Here is a 21,075-nt window from a genome sequence, read left to right on the forward strand (position 1 = left end):
TTTACCAAGTCTCAATTTTGTTTGCAGCAACGAATAACCACAGTCGTTGCATCGATCCCTCCAGTGATTTTGGGTAATGTGTGGATGGAAATTGAATATCGCCTAGATGTGCTACGGGCTACCAAGGGTGCTCATGTGGAAGTGTACTGATGCGACCAAAACTTTTATAGTTTGTAAACAATTCAACACCGGTTTCATATTTCTATCTTATTTCTAGCTTGAGTTATCAATTTCTGTAATCAGGGAAGGACTTCTCGGACACCCTGTATATTGGGTTTAAAATGCTTAAATGCTTAAGTAACAATGTACATAAATACTCTTATATACAGATTCTGCACCAATTTTTCAATGTCATATATTTTTTGTTGAAAGAATTTTGATTTTCGTTCCATTATCTTCATTTCCTTCTATTTTACCTTATCTTTCGATAAATTCACTTTCCGAGCCATTTTTGCCTGCCGGGGTAGTTAGGTACACCATCTAGTAACACTTTATCACTTGTGACCTCGGTAATCATGATGACGTACAGCGGTGATGATGCAACTACGGATATGATAAATTCTCGAAGTCGATGTTCTACAGACATGTTGTTATTGATGTAACATATTAATTAGTTGCTATTGGAAAATTATAAATATCTAAGCTCCAGACGACTCTCAAAATTCTTATTCCGTATCTGATCTGAATGAGATTGTAACGTGGAATATAAAACAGATAAAGTATCTTGACTTTTGTAGTGCAATATCTTGTAACTAAAGAAAAAGACGCTGTTAGTGCAAATGAATAAACAACCCGTGGATGTGGCATATGAGGCTGTCTACTCGGTTTCAGTATTAATATTTCATTGCTTTCTCTTGGAGTACAGGATGAAGAGATAAGGAGACTTAAAAGTGAGCTCTGTTTCTCGAAACTTTTAATGAGGACTAAACTGGAAACTTATTGAAATTCAATAATATTGAAGTTCTTTTATCAGAGTACAGTCAAAACTTATAATCAATGTAGTCGCGTAGTTATAAAATATAGAAAAGTCCTGGACTCTACTCAACAACAGATTAAATCACAATTAGCTTATCAATACACGATAAAAGTAGACTGAATTGATAGAAGTCAAGAGAAATACTTGCAATCTAGTCTGTGCTTCTTAAAGTTGGTGTACACACTCGGAATTCGAGAAGAGTGGGTATTATTAATTATCAGTTTTCCTCGTTCACTAATCAATAAATATTCCTCACTCGCAACTGTTTATTTAGCTCTACACTCGGCTCGATTTCTGCATATCTTTTCTAGGATTTAATCCGCACTTGTGGTAGTCGTCATGAGTTCACAGAGTTTCTTGGACAGAGTGAAATACTCGTTCTTAATCATGGTAGTATTTTGCATTTGTCAATTAGCTACCATATATATTAGTGAATTGATATATGCTTCTGTATTATTTAAATTACTATTTATCTGACATGGAGAACCAGGTCTCTATTTCAGTGACAACAACTCTATTTCCCTGTAATAACTGAAGTTGGACTTGTTAGCAATTTATAACACATTTTAGCTTTTAACTTGAAGCTATCTGATTGCTCAATATTTATGCAAGTTTGTACCTAGTGGTTTTAATTCTGCATGTGAGGTCTAGTGATAGTTGAGTAGACCGTTATTCTTTATGTCTTTGATTTTATCCAAGAATGTTGATGCGACATTACAGGAAAACAAGTTCTACGGTAGTTCTCGGAACTTCATGAAATTTTCTTAAATCATTGGCGAGTTCTTTCTATTCTTACATTGCACCATGTTTCAGAAAATAATCGATATTTTTATTTGTCTTGGCTCATGCCTGATATTAAATCTTGGAAGCAAGAAAGTCTAGAAAAAGTGTTACTTTCTTATTTGCATTATCTTTTGCAAATATTTTTTTAAACTTCCCAGTGGGATATAATGCTTTCTCTTAACTTTAGTTAGAGGGTAGTGATGACAATCAAACGAAGTTTAAGAACACGTCTTTGGTTACGGCCTCATGTAGGCTTAAAGGTTCCACTTGTTTGTTAAGATTAAAATCAATGATGGAGATAGCCATTTTTACCTCTCTTTTGTACACATATAAATATATTTTTCTTTATCTATATGCTCTATGTCACTAGTTACACCAGTTATATTGATAAAATATTTAATTAATTATATATACACAATCATACAAAATCTGACGTTCTCTACAATTTGAATTCTTTGATAGATTTTAGAACCACACCACAATCTTAGATCCTAAGATTGCATGGAAACGCATACAATGTTTCATTATATTATGGAAAATTTTCCAGCATTATATTGTGCAGACAGACACGCAAGTATTGATTGAATCAAATAGCAAAATCTTACTTAAACTAGATTCAATGGGAGAATATATATAAATTCACTTTTCTATATGTTCCAAATTTCTTTTCGATTTAAATACACAAATATTCCGCTTTAGTTTCATTGAACATTAATACAAGTATCGATACACTTCGAACAATACAACGAGAAACAAAAATCAAACATGTATTGGTCCTACTTTGTGTCTTAAAATTATACCTATAAATATTGATATTTTCCTATAACTGACCAATATTTTCGATAATTACTTCGTTCTACAATTTAATCTCTTTCTTATGTTTCTAATAAACGTTGGGGTATTATTAATTAAATGTACTTGAATTTTACTACAAACTCCTGGACCATTTATTCAATGTTTCAGAAGACACCAACATTTAATGATCTTTATTTCAATTGTACATTTTCTAGGAAAGGTTACTCAGAAATCATGAGACCTTGAAAAGTTTGATCCGTATAATATGTTTACTAACAAAAGAAGATACTTTCATTTCGTTATAAAATGACACTAAAATACTTGAGTGAATAACCGCCAAGTAGCTAAATCACCATTAAATCTAAAGATTTTAAAATACAATTTAAATTTCGTCAACTAGTAATCAAACATTTCATTTTGCAATACCACAGTTGAATCCAGTTGAGTTACTAGTTTTACCCTATACTATCCTCGCTTTACATGCTCTTGTTTATGGTTACATGAAGGCTTAACTCCAATTGCTTTGCTGTAGGGATTTCCGTTGCAAGAAGTTTACAAACAATAGACATCATTACCTGTAATCATATGCGTTATATGCGCGATTTGAACCTTAAATTGTTGCATTGTATTTTTGCATGTATTCAGTGTAATGTCCAAAGCGGATATATACCAATAGGTAGATACAATTGACCTACTATAAAGAAAAATGTCATGATCAAGGGCAGATTTGCTTTGGTAGTTTGCGAGAAATTCTTGAATATTGCCCTGTCGTGGAATACAGGAGGTATGATCACATATTAGTCATGCATAGTCATTTCTAAACAGCAAAGCACATACTCCTAACTATAAGGGAAACCTATTATTTGTATGATTCTGAGTAACATATAACCTGTATTGATTGCTATTCATTTTATTTTTTTAGGTCAGTTGATGGCAGATCTATGGAGTTAGGAGAGTATTATGAAACTACATCCGTTTATACTCTCTCTAACTCGAGAACTAGAATGAGGGTTTTACGCAGCCTTTTGGATATTGTAGGTAATATCGAATAGTAGAGACCTAATAAATTCTGTTAGTTGTAAAATTAATGATAATGGTAAAATTATTTTCAACGTTTGCTAACAGCAACAATTATAATTGGGAATGTTTGTCGTTAACCGTCCGTTGGTAACTGATATACTCTACATCGTCGGACAGTAACATAAAGTTACTGATAACCCCATCACTTTACACGAACGTTCTTTTAATACGAGGTATATGTACGCTTGTGTTCACAAATATCAGGAATCCATATTTGAGACTAAGTAAAAAGAGTGAGCATTGATCCATCAAAATTCCCGAAGATTTGTATACAAGGAATTGCAGGTTCCGCCCGTTTTTCATATAGACACTAGCTACAATCAGTACTTGTGGCGACGGCAGTCGAGGGCGTTGAATCTAAGATGCTGTTTTTTATTTTTTAAACATAAAATTACGATAAAATATTTAAAACTGTAGTATTTACTACACATATAAATTTGAAATTTAATGATTTTTGAGTTCATGGCAAAAGCGAACTACGAGATTGCTTATATGTCACATTTCGGCAGGTGTCCATGAACACTTGAATTATCGATAGTCTGTACTGCCGCAATCTAGTGTGTCCTGTAACGTAAATTCTATTCGATTTGGGTCTATAGTATATCTTTAGCAATAGAGCCGGACTTCTCAGATTGATTAACGTCGTTCAGATTAAAATCACAAGCACGATACTTTGTAAATCATTACTGACACTGATGGTTAAAATATCTTCTCACAAAGTGTGTTCTTAACTTTACGTAAGTGAAACAATTATATATATATATATATATATATATATATATATATATATATATATATATATATATATATATATATATATATATAAACAGTCTTATCTTCAATTTGTAAACACTACATAACTTAATCATATTGCTTTATTTAAACAATGATATAACTGCTAACTATATTAATTCACATGTATAACGAAGATGAGAATAGGTCTAGTGTTTCCGAAAATAAATTAGCATTCGTTGGTGCACAAATGAATCATCCATTTTTGTCAAACCAATATAGTAGTTTTAATCATCAAGTGCTGAAGAAGCAGATATTGCATTAACCATGGAGGGCAGTGCGATTCGGAAAATCAAAGATTGAAAGAAAATAAATATGCAATGGACACAAAACCCACAGAGGGATCACAAAGTCTCGTTACCCTTTAGACGTATTACGCAAGTATTAATGAATTGCTGTTTCTTATTGTAGTAGTGTTGATATACATATACAGGTAAATCATGGCTGATAAGTCCACCTACACTATGATGAACGGATCGTAATGAACATGTGGGGTCCCGAGCGACACCATACAAGAAAACCAATGAGAGATGTTCAGCATGAATTCACTGTATGGTTCAGAAAACTTTCTTTCCAAAAACAACAATTGCAGAGTGAGAGAAAAAACTCTTTGCAACTAATTGCGTAAAAGATAAGCCCCAATGCGGACGAACACCAATACGACTGGACACGTGTGTGTAAGCTGCAGCATCTGTCATATTTTGCCAAAAAAAAAAAGACCACTCATAAACTGTCACAGAAATTGGCTGTTCCATACTCGACAGTACAAAATCATATGAAGAACAATTTGCAGTTAACGATATTTTAACCTTCGTTTTTAAACGAATTGACTGATAGTAACATGAGAAAACGTCGTGAGGCTTGTGGGCGAATGCTTGATGTATTTGCAACTCTTTCTTCGAGGCAGAATGTACTTTCCTCGGACGAGTGTTCAACATATCGCAGTGAAAAAGCCAGAAAGTTTTATTTCTGGAGTTCTTAATATTTTTTATGAGAAAACTTGAAAATGACTTACTACATACCATGATCTGGGTTGCAATGTCTGAAACCCACCTCGTAGTCCATATTTCTTTGACGTGGCTGTGAATCATATTACGTATCTCACCATGTTACGTGATCGGTCCACAAGAACGGCGACTGTTTTGTCGTGTGTGGTTCCAGTAGGATAGAGCACCAGCCCATTATGCAATTGCCGTTACAGAATATCTCAATGATATATTTGCTGATAAATGTACATTAAGAAAAAATATTTGTAGCATACATAAAATCGTATTCTACATTTGTAAATCTTATAGTTTTGGAATTGATGTACTACCATGAGCAAAATAAATGACGCGTCTCTTTATTTTGAAGTTTTTTGAAAATATCTCCGTTTTCTTTATATGTTCGAAATTTCGGAAGGTTTCCCCAGCAGGACAGGTTAATAACAAACCCGTTTTTAATATTTGTGTTAGATATTAGCTTAAAATAAAGAAATTAGAAGCAAAAAACATTAAATTGACAGAAATCTCGAGAATTACCAACTCTGCTAAAGTGGGAAATTTTCAAGAACACGAGGGAATTCTGCATTTCAACACGAAGCAGTGACAACTATGTCATTGAGAGAAATGTGGATTAAATCTACAAACTAAACTTTTAACGAATATTTCTAGTATGTCTTATTATATGCATTATCTGCAAACTCCAAATATATGAATATATGAAGGGCTCGGTGCAATAAGGAGCTAACCCTCAAAAAGTTCTTTCCGAGATAATAGCTTTTGAAAGTTTGAAAAAATCCATAAATCGGAATTATTATTTTTATGTTGTGCAGTTCATTCGAAAAGCTTCACTAAAGTTTCTAGTTTATATAAAGACATACAATTATGTACAATTAAAATGAAAAGAGGTTGAATTTGTTCTTTTTGTAATTCAATATTACTCATTGTTGGTTAGCTCCTTATTGCATCAGAATTTTAGGAGTCAGTTCTGTGGGATAACAACTAACATAAATGCACAAGAATTATATTGTGAACAAAAAATATACATAATAATGAAAAATCAAACTCAAGTATGTAAGGAAAACTAAATACTTTACAAGTTTAATGAATATGTAAGTCAGTCACAATGCTCTTAGCGCTGACATGAAATAGTTGCATATTATTGCAGGTCACAAATTACATTGAATTCAACCAAGGTTGACCCTTCTTATGCATCAATCATCAAGTCCATCCAACATTTCTACACACTCTTCTCCAGCTACTTCCGTCGGAACAAGGCTACGATAAAAATTATGGTATATTGGGGGGATCCATTCCAACAGAGACATTAGATCAGAGTATTTCCGGATATCTATAGGAATTGCTTCCTGGTACTTGCATGGCAAATCGTTGAGGTTCACTTCTGGCTGTGGGCGGCCTCGTTTCTTTAGGTTGCACTTAGTCCATACAGGTGCTTCCTTCTGGTACGAATAGCTTACATGCAAAACATAGGGAGTAGCTGATTCCATCTTAAACACGGCTGCATCTGAAAACTTGAGAGGCTGTTTGGTGTCTGTGGTTATTTTCTTGGAAATTGATGACACAAGTGGTGTGAAATCCTTGAAGTCGGTTTGCTGCATGCGAGTTACATGAAATTTCTTCTTTCTGTTGGCACTGCTGATTACATGTGCCCACTCATCTGTTGTATACACAATGGGGTGATGCCTACGTGCGTACAGTTCTATGCGGCCAAAATCACGATCGCATGGCAGTTGTGTGTGGCCTACGACTGGAAAATGATGAAAAATTTTCTTAAATCGTCCACACCGAAGCAGTGCTTCATATAAGGCAATCAAGGTCCAATTCTTATTTTGCCCTTTGCAATTGTCACTAATAATATGAAGTTCTTCACTTTGCACGTTATTTCCCATAATGTATTTAAGTATGCAACTAGAAATTTCAGAGGAACCGCGTTTAGCTATATTTTCACTCCAGAGAAACATAAAGCCAATGTCCGAGCCACAATCATGAACTGCGAAATTATAACTCCAGAGTTTTCTCTTGTAGAAAGCAGGACCAACCTTTAATTTTGGAGTTGGGAGGGTCTTTTGTAAATCAACGCAGATTACATGATATTTCGTAGGATCTGAAGAAGCAAGCTGTGAGAGATAGGTGAGTTTCTCCTTAGCGGCTTCTGCCCTAGCTAGGTGTAGCGCTCTACTGGCTTCTAACTGTTTGGCTTCGTTTTCGTCATGTACAGATTTAGCATGATCCAAATTTATTTTATTCGAGTCGCAAAAGGAACAAGTGTCTGACTTAGGTAATTTAAACCCTATACAAAATTCCTCACAAAAAAGCCTTCGGAATCTGTCAGAACTAATGGACGTTGTCTGCTGAGATGCACACCACGGAATATACTTTGTCTCATATAGAGAATTTATCGTGAGATCGCAGTCCAGGTACTGCTTGTTCGCGTTTTGGCTCCGGCTGTACTGACTGGCATATTTCGGTATGGATGTTATAAACTTCCTTGCAGATTCCAAACTGGCTTCTGTAAAAGCATTTGGCCGGTTGTGATGCCTACCCCTTCCATCACTTTTGGCTGTGATGTTTCCACCCTTGATTTGTTCCTGAAGTAGCTGTATTCGTTTTCTGCTGCGGTGAAGTCCATGAACTGCAAGAAAGGCCTTCTTGCACACACTAACATCTACACCATTAATTTTCAAATTATAAGAAAACGTGAATGATCTACTCGAAGATTGTCCTTTTGTGTAGGAACGTTTCGTATTCTGAATTCTCATATTTTGCATGAGGTAGGTGTTTTGTGTTGCATAATCAGCCAAGTCCCAGAATGAATGAAAAATAAACTCTATGTCCCCTTTAATTTTTTTCCAGCAATTTTTTGGACATTTACATGGTTCACCCACTTTCCTGGCTGAAACAACATCCTTCGAATGACTGGAGGTATATTGCTCCCCTTTATTTCTTCTTCTCTTACGCTTCACTCTCTCCCAGTTATCCCTCTCACATCGTCTCTTTCTGGCTGGAGGACGTTTGATTGGAGATCCCTCTGTCGTCCTTGTGATGTGAAGGTCATTCTGAAAAGGATAAGAGTACGATTTTAATAAATACACACTAGATTCTTTACAACAGGAAATTAGAAATACCTAATGAAAATATTCTGGCCATAGTGCTATTGAATCTACTGTATTTCTAAACCGATATGACGTCTCAACCCCACTGCTATTCTGCGTGCGCGAAATTTAGCAAAAATCCTAGTCAGTAACAAAAATTATTTCCATTTGATGAAAATTGTTTCGTAAATAACTTCAGAATGTAAGGGAAATTTGAATACATTTTTAGCAAATTGAAAAGACTGTAATTTTCTGTACATTCCAGCCACACTAGCATTATTCCCAAAATAATTTTACGAAATGGAAAGAACTTTTGTCACTGACTGTACAATCCACTCGAAAATCATAAATATTCGAAACAAATTCATTATTGAAAATGACAAAACAATTCTGATCATTTATCGTGACACAGTGTTGTCACACTTGGTGCAATTGTACCAAATTCAGCACTTTGTCATTCAACGGCCCATTTTCATCCCCTTTTGTGAAAAAGTTGGTACAATTGTACCCAATGTAACAAATACTTCTCACATTTTCAAAAATATCAATAAGACTTTTCCTACATTTTACAGTACTCATACTGTGTGTTGGACTCTTAAAAAATGCTGTTGGACATTCATTCTTTGACGTTGCATCGCTTAACGCTAGAAACTATACCAGGAAATAAATGACGATACATTGGCGCATCCGAGCCCCGTATGAACTAGACGAGAAAGTAACAGTGTTGTGGAAATATATTCTTAAAATAATAATAATAATAATAATAATAATAATAACACACAAATACGTTGAACCAAGTGTTGAATATTCTGAAGAAAACCAGCCTATGCTCAAATAAGTCTATAATTTATGCGTCGTTGCAAAGATTTTACACCAAACGAAAATAGCACGAAAAATGTATTGACATAATTCCTGCCTTACCGCGGTAAGTTGTTTCTAATTACGCCATATTGACGTATATAAAGATACCCGAACATTTCTCCGTTTTATAGATCTGTATCGACGCGTTGATTTGGACCCTTGAAAGAGGGGGGGAGGTCTAGAAATTTACTTATTTTAGTTTCGTGTTACAGAGTCATGTATTACACTGGAATAAATTCAACCCTTTTTGTTTCAATTTGGTACTATTTTTCAGCTCTCCCTTCAGACCTAGGACTGTGGCAACACTGTCCTGACATGATTGCTTTATTACCTTTCTCATTTCATAGCATTTACAGCACCGTTCTTGACGCTACATTGTCAGAATTTGTCATAATCAGAGAAAAATGTACATGTGTAATGTCGCTTTCTTTGTGGTTAATTATTTCAGCAATATGGCGCTAACCAACATTCATTATATTAGCAGCTGTTGTCATCAGAAAAAGTTCAAGATTTTTCTGTACCAACTCGCTAGAGTCCTGACGAATGCATAGGGAATTGATTTGCGTATTAAGATGCACGTAAAAACTCACACTTAAAGACCGTTTTTTACAAGCCTATATCTGAGGCAATAAGGTGTTAACCAACATTTTAACAAAATAACAAAAATAAAACTCGTTTCTTACCTCAGAGTCGGTGCTGTTGTTGCTTGACACTCCAAACACATACTCTGGGTAATCAAAGCTGTTTTCACCGAGTAGGGGGCCATCTTCTTCATCAGAAACACTAATATGTGCGGAGGTGCTCTGCATAACATTCTCGATAACTGACATTTTCCTGTGGCTTAACACCTTGTTGCACACAACTTTCCGCTTGTACGTTTCTTCTCAAGAAGGATATCACGTGATTGCGCGCGATGACGACACAGCACAAGCACCATCTGTTGATGAATGAAGCAGACCTTCATGCCTAATGTAGTACACTGTTTATCTCAATTTTGACAAAAGTGAGGGTTAGCTCCTTTTACGTTACAATTTGATTCTTTCCCACATAAAAAAATAAATAAAATAACCGTAGTGTAGTGATAAAAATGACAACGGCATTTCCAGGGGATCGAACCCGCTACCTTCAGCATACAGACTCGTTGCTTTAACTACCTGAGCTATTTGCTTTTTACGTGAACTGAGCCTGTTCCGGTAAAGACGATATTTCATTACGATCGTCCTACCAATTCGTCCTTTTCCATAGATAATTTCCACTATTTGCTCTATCTTTATGTTAATACTTAGCATATATTCATATATTTGGAGTTTGCAGATAATGCATATAATAAGACATACTAGAAATATTCGTTAATGACAACGGCATTTCCAGGGGATCGAACCCGCTACCTTCAGCATACAGACTCGTTGCTTTAACTACCTGAGCTATTTGCTTTTTACGTGAACTGAGCCTGTTCCGGTAAAGACGATATTTCATTACGATCGTCCTACCAATTCGTCCTTTTCCATAGATAATTTCCACTATTTGCTCTATCTTTATGTTAATACTTAGCATATATTCATATATTTGGAGTTTGCAGATAATGCATATAATAAGACATACTAGAAATATTCGTTAAAAGTTTAGTTTGTAGATTTAATCCACTGATATATTTGCTGATAAATGTACATTAAGAAAAAATATTTGTAGCATACATAAAATCGTATTCTACATTTGTAAATCTTATAGTTTTGGAATTGATGTACTACCATGAGCAAAATAAATGACGCGTCTCTTTATTTTGAAGTTTTTTGAAAATATCTCCGTTTTCTTTATATGTTCGAAATTTCGGAAGGTTTCCCCAGCAGGACAGGTTAATAACAAACCCGTTTTTAATATTTGTGTTAGATATTAGCTTAAAATAAAGAAATTAGAAGCAAAAAACATTAAATTGACAGAAATCTCGAGAATTACCAACTCTGCTAAAGTGGGAAATTTTCAAGAACACGAGGGAATTCTGCATTTCAACACGAAGCAGTGACATCTATGTCATTGAGAGAAATGTGGATTAAATCTACAAACTAAACTTTTAACGAATATTTCTAGTATGTCTTATTATATGCATTATCTGCAAACTCCAAATATATGAATATATGCTAAGTATTAACATAAAGATAGAGCAAATAGTGGAAATTATCTATGGAAAAGGACGAATTGGTAGGACGATCGTAATGAAATATCGTCTTTACCGGAACAGGCTCAGTTCACGTAAAAAGCAAATAGCTCAGGTAGTTAAAGCAACGAGTCTGTATGCTGAAGGTAGCGGGTTCGATCCCCTGGAAATGCCGTTGTCATTTTTATCACTACACTACGGTTATTTTATTTATTTTTTTATGTGGGAAAGAATCAAATTGTAACGTATGTGTAAAACTCATGACGATACCAAAAAAAGAAAAAATGCCGTTGTCGCACTTGCACTAGCGTCCCTAATTTTGTTTGCAAAAAGTTTCGTAATTATTTCCCCTGTGCTCACTGCTCACCATATGCTCGCTGGCGCATAACGAATGTTTCCCAGTAAATGTTAATTCTAATTTGGAGAATTTTATAAAGTTTCACAATATTTCTCACTAGATAGTCTTCTATCTACGTGTTTGGATATTTTGATAACAGATGTCCCTATTAAATGTTTAATTTTCCCTAGATGTTTAATTACGGAAAAGTTTTACAATGTATTTGTATTGAATTGAAATTGTTTTGAATTTACTACATAAGGTAAGTAGACCCAAGGAGGAGAACTCAAGTAATTGATATTCTACGTAAAAGCAACCTATTGTAGAATGATGATGCTTCTTACCTTCAGCACATAATCTTTACGTTAGAGAGTCAGACAGAGAAAAATCCTGTTTTTCCTCCTCTATGACCACCCATCTTAAACCTCTATATATCGTTGTTCGTCTCACAAAATTTCGGTGCTCCAAAACCATTCAAATAATAATAATAATAATAATAATAATAATAATAATAATAATAATAATAATAATAATTATAATAATAATAATAATAATAATAATAATAATAATAATAATAATAATAATAATAATAATAATCCTGAATATGCCATCCTTACATAATGTAAGGATATCTTAGTTTCCTAGTTTAAATCTCAAATATCTTAGTTTAAAATGCATTCTTTAGTACTTATTTGAGCAACCATGTAGGAGGGGGTACGACTTTTTATTTTGCCCCTCTCATTTCAGTACCCTTCCAACAGAAAGTAATTTTTGATAAGCAGGACAGACAAAATGAATAAGAAATATATTTACAGCATCCTCTCCCCTTTCATGATTGGAATATCACGTAATATTTTTTATTCTACGAAAGATGGCCCTGTGCGGTTAGGGGTAGGTAACTAAAAGAATACCTAATATATAGCGCCCCTTGATTGTAATATTTCCGCTTCTTTATTTGTACGAAGGAGCCCCTACACAATCAAGGGTGACAAAAAGAATAGGAAGAGTGTCTATTGATTCCAGTGGTGGATCCAGCACGAACTCCTGGGGGAGGGGAGGGGAAGTGAAACATTCTTTTGATGATGTGAAGCTGTCACAAATTACCACTTAACTAAACTAAACAATAGTGGGGGGAACCGGAACCCAGTCAGTTTAAATTGATGTAAAAGTTTAATTTTTGGCTTCATATTAAAGTTTTGGTTTCAAATGAGAGTTTCAGTCCAAGTGGTCAATGATCAAATCTCGTGGGGCTCTTCAGTGTAGGCTAATACGGCCCCCTTATGAGAAAAGGCAAAATTGTTAACATGTTTATAACTTTCGAATTTTTCGTCTATTTTAAAGAAATATTTTGCTTCGTATTAAAGTGTTGGTTCCAAATGACAAATTCAGTCCGAGTGGACAATGATCAAATCTCCGGGGGAGGGGGCTCTTCAGTATAGGGGGCTACGGCTCCCTTATGGGAAAAGGCAAAAATATGAAAATGCTTATAACTTCCGAATTTTCCGTCTATTTTAAAGAAATTATTGGCTTCATATTAAAGTCTTGGCTTCAAATGACAATTTCAGTCCGTGTGGACAATGATCAAATCTCGGAGGGCTCTTCGGTGTAGGGGTTTCGGCTTCCTTATGGGACAAGATTCACGTAGTTGATATTGCAAAATTGTTTTATATATATGAGTGGAAACTTGCACCATTTGGTTAATTTTACCTCTTATGTTTTGCAGATTCATATTCCAAGCAATAGTTACTCCGCAGAGCTAAAAGAAGGCACTTACTAGTTTCATTAAAATGAAATGTCTTTTATGAGAGGAGCAGACGAACGAACAGGCACCCAAACGTTGGTTGAGTCGTACGGTTGAAACTCGTTAAGCTCGCTTCAATTATTATTATTATTATTATTATTATTATTATTATTATTATTATTATTATTATTATTATTATTATTATTATTATTATTATTATTATTAAAGCTTTTTGCTCCTAATTTATTTATTTTACTTTATTATTTAACGAATATATTGAAAATTGTCAGAGACACGTATGCAGTAATTTATTTCGGGAGGGGTCCGACTTCAATATTAGGATAAATTATAATAAAATTTTAAAAGATAATCCCCAAAATTAGGCTAAATTTACAGAAAAGTTGGGGTTTCAGAGAGGGTCCGGACCCCCTGGACCCACCCCTGAATGCGTCCTTGTTTGTCAGTAACATTTCCTCATTTTGAAACCTTCAAAAACTTCGGATAGACTATATAAAGGAAAACGAGTTATTTTCGATAAAATATCACTTCAAGGAGACGCGACAGTTTTATTGCACATGGTGGTATCCAACGTTCACAAGGGCAAGAATTCCTTCCCTTTTATTCTTTTGCTATTGTGCTGTATCGAAAGGTCAGGTTTGTAACATATTACTCCTACGAACAAGCATGACTGGCAGATAGGAATACTGAACACAACTCCAGAGAAATGCATGCTGAACTTACGTCTTTACGCTTTGGTGATTTGCCCTCAAGGTCAATCGAGTGGTAATTCAGTTCCGTCTCTGTTCTTAAGCCATGTTCGTATTACTTCGAACAGTTTTGATAATGAAAAGCATGCCTCTTAATATAACAGACTTCTTTCGCGTAAGAAATCGAAACTCAGTTGGTCAGAGCAACTAGTCTGTAAGAATTAGGTTGTTAGTTAGTTAGGAGCCCAGTACGAGTAAGGGTTTTTATTACTATTGTTTTTATCTTTTTTATGTGAGAAAAAATCAAATTGTGACATCCCGATATCAAATGTATTTGATTAGGTAGCTTTGTCTTAGCTAAACTTTAAATATCAGTAACTGTCGAAATTATTTCACTAACCGATCACTTACTGAACATTTCAAACACGTCAAACCAGTGGCATAACATGAAGGTTAACCTCTCCTCCGCAGTCCTTAGTTATGCGTCCGTACTTTCAAGGGCGGACTAAGGGCCGGGCGACTGCCCGGGGCGCCAGAGAAAGAGGGGCACCAAAACGAGCCTCAAAAAGTAAATTTTATAATGTGCTTTCTACTGACGTTTTTGGTTTATATTCTTGTAAAGTAGTGGCAATTATATGATCTTTTTCCATTTCACTATGGAAGAAGAGAGTTTCATGGTACTAAGGGGGCTGTATCGAAAAATTGAGAGATGGCATGTAGAATAAAGAGTGCCGGGAATTAAGTATTGTTTGTTTGTTTGCTTGAGTTTAGCGTTCCACGGTTATGCCTTAATGGGCAAGGGAGATGTGCATACTAATTATAGTGGAATCCGAACCACTTTTATCGTTCAACAGTAATCCACCGGGAATTGGACCCGGTACCACAGAAGGCAGGCGTGCTAGCCACTAGACCAGGGGGGTGGAGTTGGTATTGTTTATAGCGGGCCATATTCTTTGTGAAGTTTTCCTAGGTAAGGATTTCTTTTTGAAAATGGGTTTAAAACAGGGGCGTCATTTAGGGAGGGCAGGGAGGGGCATTTGCCCCCCCCCCTGAGTTTGAGATGTATATAGAGTTTATCATTAGAATAGTAGTAAATCAGTGAAAAACGCGAAATTTTACTTATATCAAGAGGTCTTGCCCCCCCCCCCCCAAAGCAAAATCTGAAATGACGCTCCTGGTTTAAACTATTAAAAACACTATGATAAAATGTAAAATATAGGCTACTACTAGGGGAAGGGCGCCAAAAAGTCACAGGAATAATAATAATAATAATAATAAATATGAATGTCTTTGGAGAGCCGAAAGTATGTGACACGAATCATTATAGGTAGAGCTCTAAGATGAGTGGTCATAGGGGAGGAAAAACAGGATTTTTCTCTCTCTGACACTCTAACGTTAAGATTATGTGCTGAAGGTAAGAAGCATCATCATTCTACAATAGGTTGCTTTTACGTAGAATATCTGTTACTTGAGCTCTCCTCCTTCGGGCAACTTTGCTTATGTAGTAAATTCAAACAATTTCAATTTAAGACAAATATTTATAGAGAAAATTAAACATTTAATAGGGAAATCTGTTATCAAAATATCCAAACACGTAGATAGAAGACTATGTAGTGAGGAATTGTGAAACTATAAAATTCTCCAAATTAGAATTAACATTTACTGGAAAACATTCGTTATGCATCAGTGAGCACAGGGGAAATAATTACGAATCTGTTTGCAAACAAAAATTAGAGACACTAATGCAAATGCGACGATATTTTCTCTCTCTCTCTTTTTTTTTTGTATCGTCATGAGTTTTACACATATGTTACAATTTGATTCTTTCCCAAATAAAAAATAAATAAAATAACCTTAGTGATAAAAATGACAACAGTCCTTCACGGGATTCGAACCGTCTACCTTCGGTATACAAACTCGTTGCTTTATCTAACTGAGCTATTTACTTTCTTACGTAAGCTGAATCTGTTCTACAGTAAAGACGATTTTTCATTACGATTGGGCTAACAATTCGTCTTTTTCCATAGGTAATTTCCACTATTTGCACTATCTATACGTTAATACTTAGCATAGATTCATATATTTGGAGTTCGCTGATAATGCATATAATAAGACATACTAGAAATATTTCGTTAAAATTTTCGTTTGTAGATCTAATCCACGCTTCTCTCACTGACATAGATGTCGCTGCTTCGTGTTGAACTGCAGAATTCCCTCGCGTTCTTGAAAATTTCCCACTTTAGCAGAGTTGGTAATTCTCGAGATTTCTGTCGATTTAATGTTTTTTGCTTCTAATTTCTTTATTTTAAGCTAATATCTAACACAAATATTAAAAACGGGTTTGTTATTAACCTGTCCTGCTGGGGAAACCTTCCGAGATTTCGAACATATAAAGAAAACGGAGATATTTTCAAAAAACTTCAAAATAAAGAGACGCGTCATTTATTTTGCTCATGGTAGTACAGCTAAGGTATAACTGAAACCCAATATAAAACATTTCTCTATTAGTGTTCCATCTGTATGTACATTCCGTATGAAACAATATAGGCTGTCAGGATCTCACATACAAATGGACGTGTATAACGTATAGCTGACGAAGGTACTATATATATATATATATATATATATATATATATATATATATATATATATATATATATATATATATATATATATATATCCAGTGTAACAAAAAGGTTCGGACAGTGGCGTATCTCGAGAAATACACTTGAGATTCAAAAACCGAGAAACACGTATCCAATATTTTAAAAAGATCTATTTATCTAACATAAAATGAAGTTCCCCTCCTCCTCGCTAACGGGGAAGGGGGCAACTTGAAAATTTCAAAGAGAAACACCCTATTTTTATTGCAGATTCGGAATCTGCGATTAAAAATAAATAACTTTTGTTGGAAGTACTTTTTCGTTATCTTTCTAGATGGCGCTGTAATCGCAAAAGAATGAATATCATCGTGCGTACGTCCCCTCACTTTGGGATCTGAAATATTTCCGAAATGACAAAAAATGTCACAAATGTGGTTACGTAAAAAAGTATCCATGTCAGGGGCCTATAAAATTCAGAGAACAACAGGAGCCCCGGGTGTCCTATCATAAGGCCCCAGGGGCCAATTTAATAATTTCAAATGGAAACCCACTATTTTTATTGCAGAATCTGATTCTGGGTCTAAAACTAAGCAAATTTTATTTGAAGCACATTTTCGTTATTCTACTAGATGGAGCTTCAATCACAAAAAATGAGTATCATCGTAGCGACGCGACGTCTCCTAACTTTGAGATCTAAAACATTTCCGATATGACAAAAAATGTAGCAAATCTAGTGACGGCAAAATGTACCCATGTCAGAAGCCTATAAAATTCTGTGAACAATTGTCACCAGGGTTCCCATCATAGGGCCCAGGCATCAACTTGAAAATTGCAGATGGAATCCCGCAATTTGTATTGAAGATTTTGATTTTGCGCCCGAAAATACGCAAATTTTTTTCAAAGTACTTGTTGTTATCTACTTAGGTGGAATTGTAATCACAAAAAAGAAATATTATGTACTTTACCTGGGATTGATGATAACCTAAATATTTCTAGATATACACGTGCAATTAAAAAGCACAGAATACGGTATCAATATTTAAAAAAAAGGCTTAGCATAAAACAAAATTGCTTTTATTCACATTTCAATGCGACCGTTGTAAAACATTACGATATAGAAAGGAAAATGTTAATGCTTTACAACAAGACACATCTTCCCATGAATTGTAAAAATCAAATAGACCAATATATTCGTTAAATATCACGTGACACGGACAGATTAAATAAAATTATTTTTTACACGTACGAAAAGGCACAAAAATGACGGAGATTTCACAGAAGAACAAATTTACAAAACGTGGATAAAACAAAAAGTAACTTAATTGACATACAGGTAACTTAATTGACATATTGGTATGTCAGAGTCAGTAGATTCACCTGCTTTTTAGATGCGTTCGCAAAATTCAGTTAAATTCTTAGGGAGGTGTGACTGATATACTTGGATTTAACATAACCCTAACTTCGTTGAACACTAAGTACATTCCGTTTCACATGAAATTCGAAATTAGAGAACGTTGTCCTATGTTCACTTCCTGCTATCTTAATTTACTGTCAGGCTAGCTGCGGAATACGTAACTACACACCAGCTTTACCAGCCACGTACTGTCTTCCCGTTTTTTTTTCTTCGAAGAACTTGATTATCGTGAGGCCCCTTGCCTGTCCCGACTTGGTTGTATATAATTTGCAGATGAACAAAATGTAACTGATATTTCACAGCAGTGCTCAAACTGCGCACCTTCCTTGGTCTGACCGTGAGAAATTCGATGGTAAAAGATAAATATTCTATTCCTGATTACATCCAGTTCAATAAATTCAACTTCATGAATAACCCTTTGACGAAGATTATCCAAACTGGTTGGCATTGTTTGGTATACTCGGACTTTTAGTAAACACCAGACAAGGTGTTCTAGTAACGATAAATCAGGGTAACAGAGAACGAGCGGGCCACTCGACCTCGCCTCTTCTGCCAATCCGTTATTTAGGAAATTCCGTGTTAAGAAATTGCCGCATATTTATAATGTAGTTGGGTCTTGCACCATCTTGCTGGTACCATCTATGGACAAAATTGCCTTTTAGGGTGTCTCTCATTGATGGAACTACTTGATTTCAAAGCATCTCCTCACACAGTTCAAAAATTAAATTGTCATTGCTAAAAAGGCGGACAGTTATTGTACTATTTAGCACTACTTCTCAGATATTCAAGTTTTCAGGATTTAGAGTGAGTTTGCAAAGGCCAATGAGATTGCTGTCAAGCCGAAACCTGCAATTATATCTGTTAATGTAACCAGTTAAGTGAAACGTGGCTTCATCAGGAAATACAATTGTGGTGGTGGATCATCATTGATTTGTTTAATCATATTTTCTGAAAATTCTACACGATGATCAAAGACATCTTCATTCAGCTGATATATGAGATGAATTTTGTATGGGCGGAACTTTATTTTCTTCAATATTCTTTTCGTAGACATGTGACTAATCTCACGTTATTCAGCAACTATATGGATGAAAAGGTGAGAATGTTCAATAAGTGAGTGCAACATCAAGCTGTTTGTCGCCGATTTTGGTCGATCAGGAATGTTACACTCTTTTATGTTTACCGTTTTCCCGGCGCGTCTTACGATGCCTCGAAATGGGATTGTTTGGGACGCGAAATTGTTTTCGTTAAATATTACCCTTATTCTTCATATGACCTTTCACGATTGCCCCATCCTCGAATCATCGAGAACGTTACAAGTTCACTTTGAGAGTTCTAATACAAACCAGTTGAAATAGAGTTGAAATACATCTTCAGTGTTCAGAGATTTTCTGTAACAATGATTACTGCTAGTAATATCTAATAGCTTCTATGTTACTGGAACGTAATTTACGACCAATGATAAGTATTTACAGAACATGACATAGGAATGACACATATGTATGTCTTGTGATCAAATGTTATTTGTTACACTAATTTTATAAAAGCACATTTGCTCCCTTTTCTAATGACTAATTGATCTATAGATCAACTTTACATATTCACATTTACTTTCACTTCTCAGATGGAATTACATGTAGTTTCAAATCAAATCGTAATTATGCACATCTACATAACCATAACAACAAACTGATAGTTTCATTTTAAACTTTAATAGATGTTCACATTTACTTTCACTTCTCAAATGGGATTACATGCAATTTCAAATCAAATCGTAAGTATGCACATCTACATAACCATAACAACAAACTAATAATTTTATTTGAAACTTTCATAGATTCACCGATCAACATTACGTGTTCACTTTAAATTTTACCTCTCAGGTAAAATCACATGGTTTATATTCAAATCAAATCATTATAAGATCTACATTAACATGACGAAAATGAATAATGTTCCAACGGAGAGCTGGCGTTAATCAACTTTTATAGAGTCTACAATCTTACAGAAAAATTTCAATTCTTGAAGAATATTATGTTCATAACTTAATTTGTTTGCAAGTCTTAGCAACAACATCACACTGCATGTCCACTTGTTGAACCAGCTTTTCATTTGTCAACCTCAGGTGATGTACAATGATGTTGTTAAATAATGATAATAATAATAATAATAATAATAATAATAATAATAATAATAATAATAATAATAATAATAATAATAATAATTATTATTATTATTATTATTATTATTATTATTATTATTATTATTATTATTATTATTATTATTATTATTATTATTATTATTATTATTATTATTATCGCGATTTATGTATTATCTAGGAGGATAACAAAAAAAAATACTTAAAGTAAAAGTTGCGTTTTTGGCTGCAGAATACAAATCAGCCTTAAGATAAAGGGTTTATATTTGAAATTTTGGGGAGATAAAGGCAACTTCACTTTATGTTAGTTGAATAGATATTTAAAAATTATTGGACAAGTGTTAAAATTGCAAAGTATTTCTCGAGCTATCATCAGCCTCAGGTGAGGTATGATGATATTCATTTTTTTTGCGATTGCAGAGCCATCTACCACAATAACGAAAAAGTGTTTCAAGTAAAAGTTGCTTATTTTCTATCGCAGAATTACACTGTAAAAAAATCGTTGTATTATTTCAATGATATGCCTACGTGTTAGCACAATTGTGTAAAAATATAACAAAAACAGGTGGTTAGAACAACTCTC

At 34.5% G+C, this 21,075-nt stretch overlaps 1 protein-coding gene across 1 annotated transcript in view; it reads left to right on the forward strand.

The window, feature by feature from the left end:
• The window catches only part of LOC145688936 (uncharacterized), a 355,842-nt gene that overhangs the window by 327,723 nt on the left and 7,044 nt on the right, over nucleotides 1–21,075 (forward strand). Inside the window, exon 20 of the mRNA XM_081763102.1 lies at nucleotides 3,477–3,592. Coding sequence (XP_081619228.1) covers nucleotides 3,477–3,592 — 116 coding nt within the window. The remainder of the gene's footprint in view (nucleotides 1–3,476; nucleotides 3,593–21,075) is intronic.

Source organism: Thermobia domestica, chromosome 7 (genome assembly GCF_964235325.1).
Source record: "Thermobia domestica chromosome 7, izTheDome1.hap1.1, whole genome shotgun sequence".
Classification (NCBI taxonomy): domain Eukaryota; kingdom Metazoa; phylum Arthropoda; class Insecta; order Zygentoma; family Lepismatidae; genus Thermobia; species Thermobia domestica.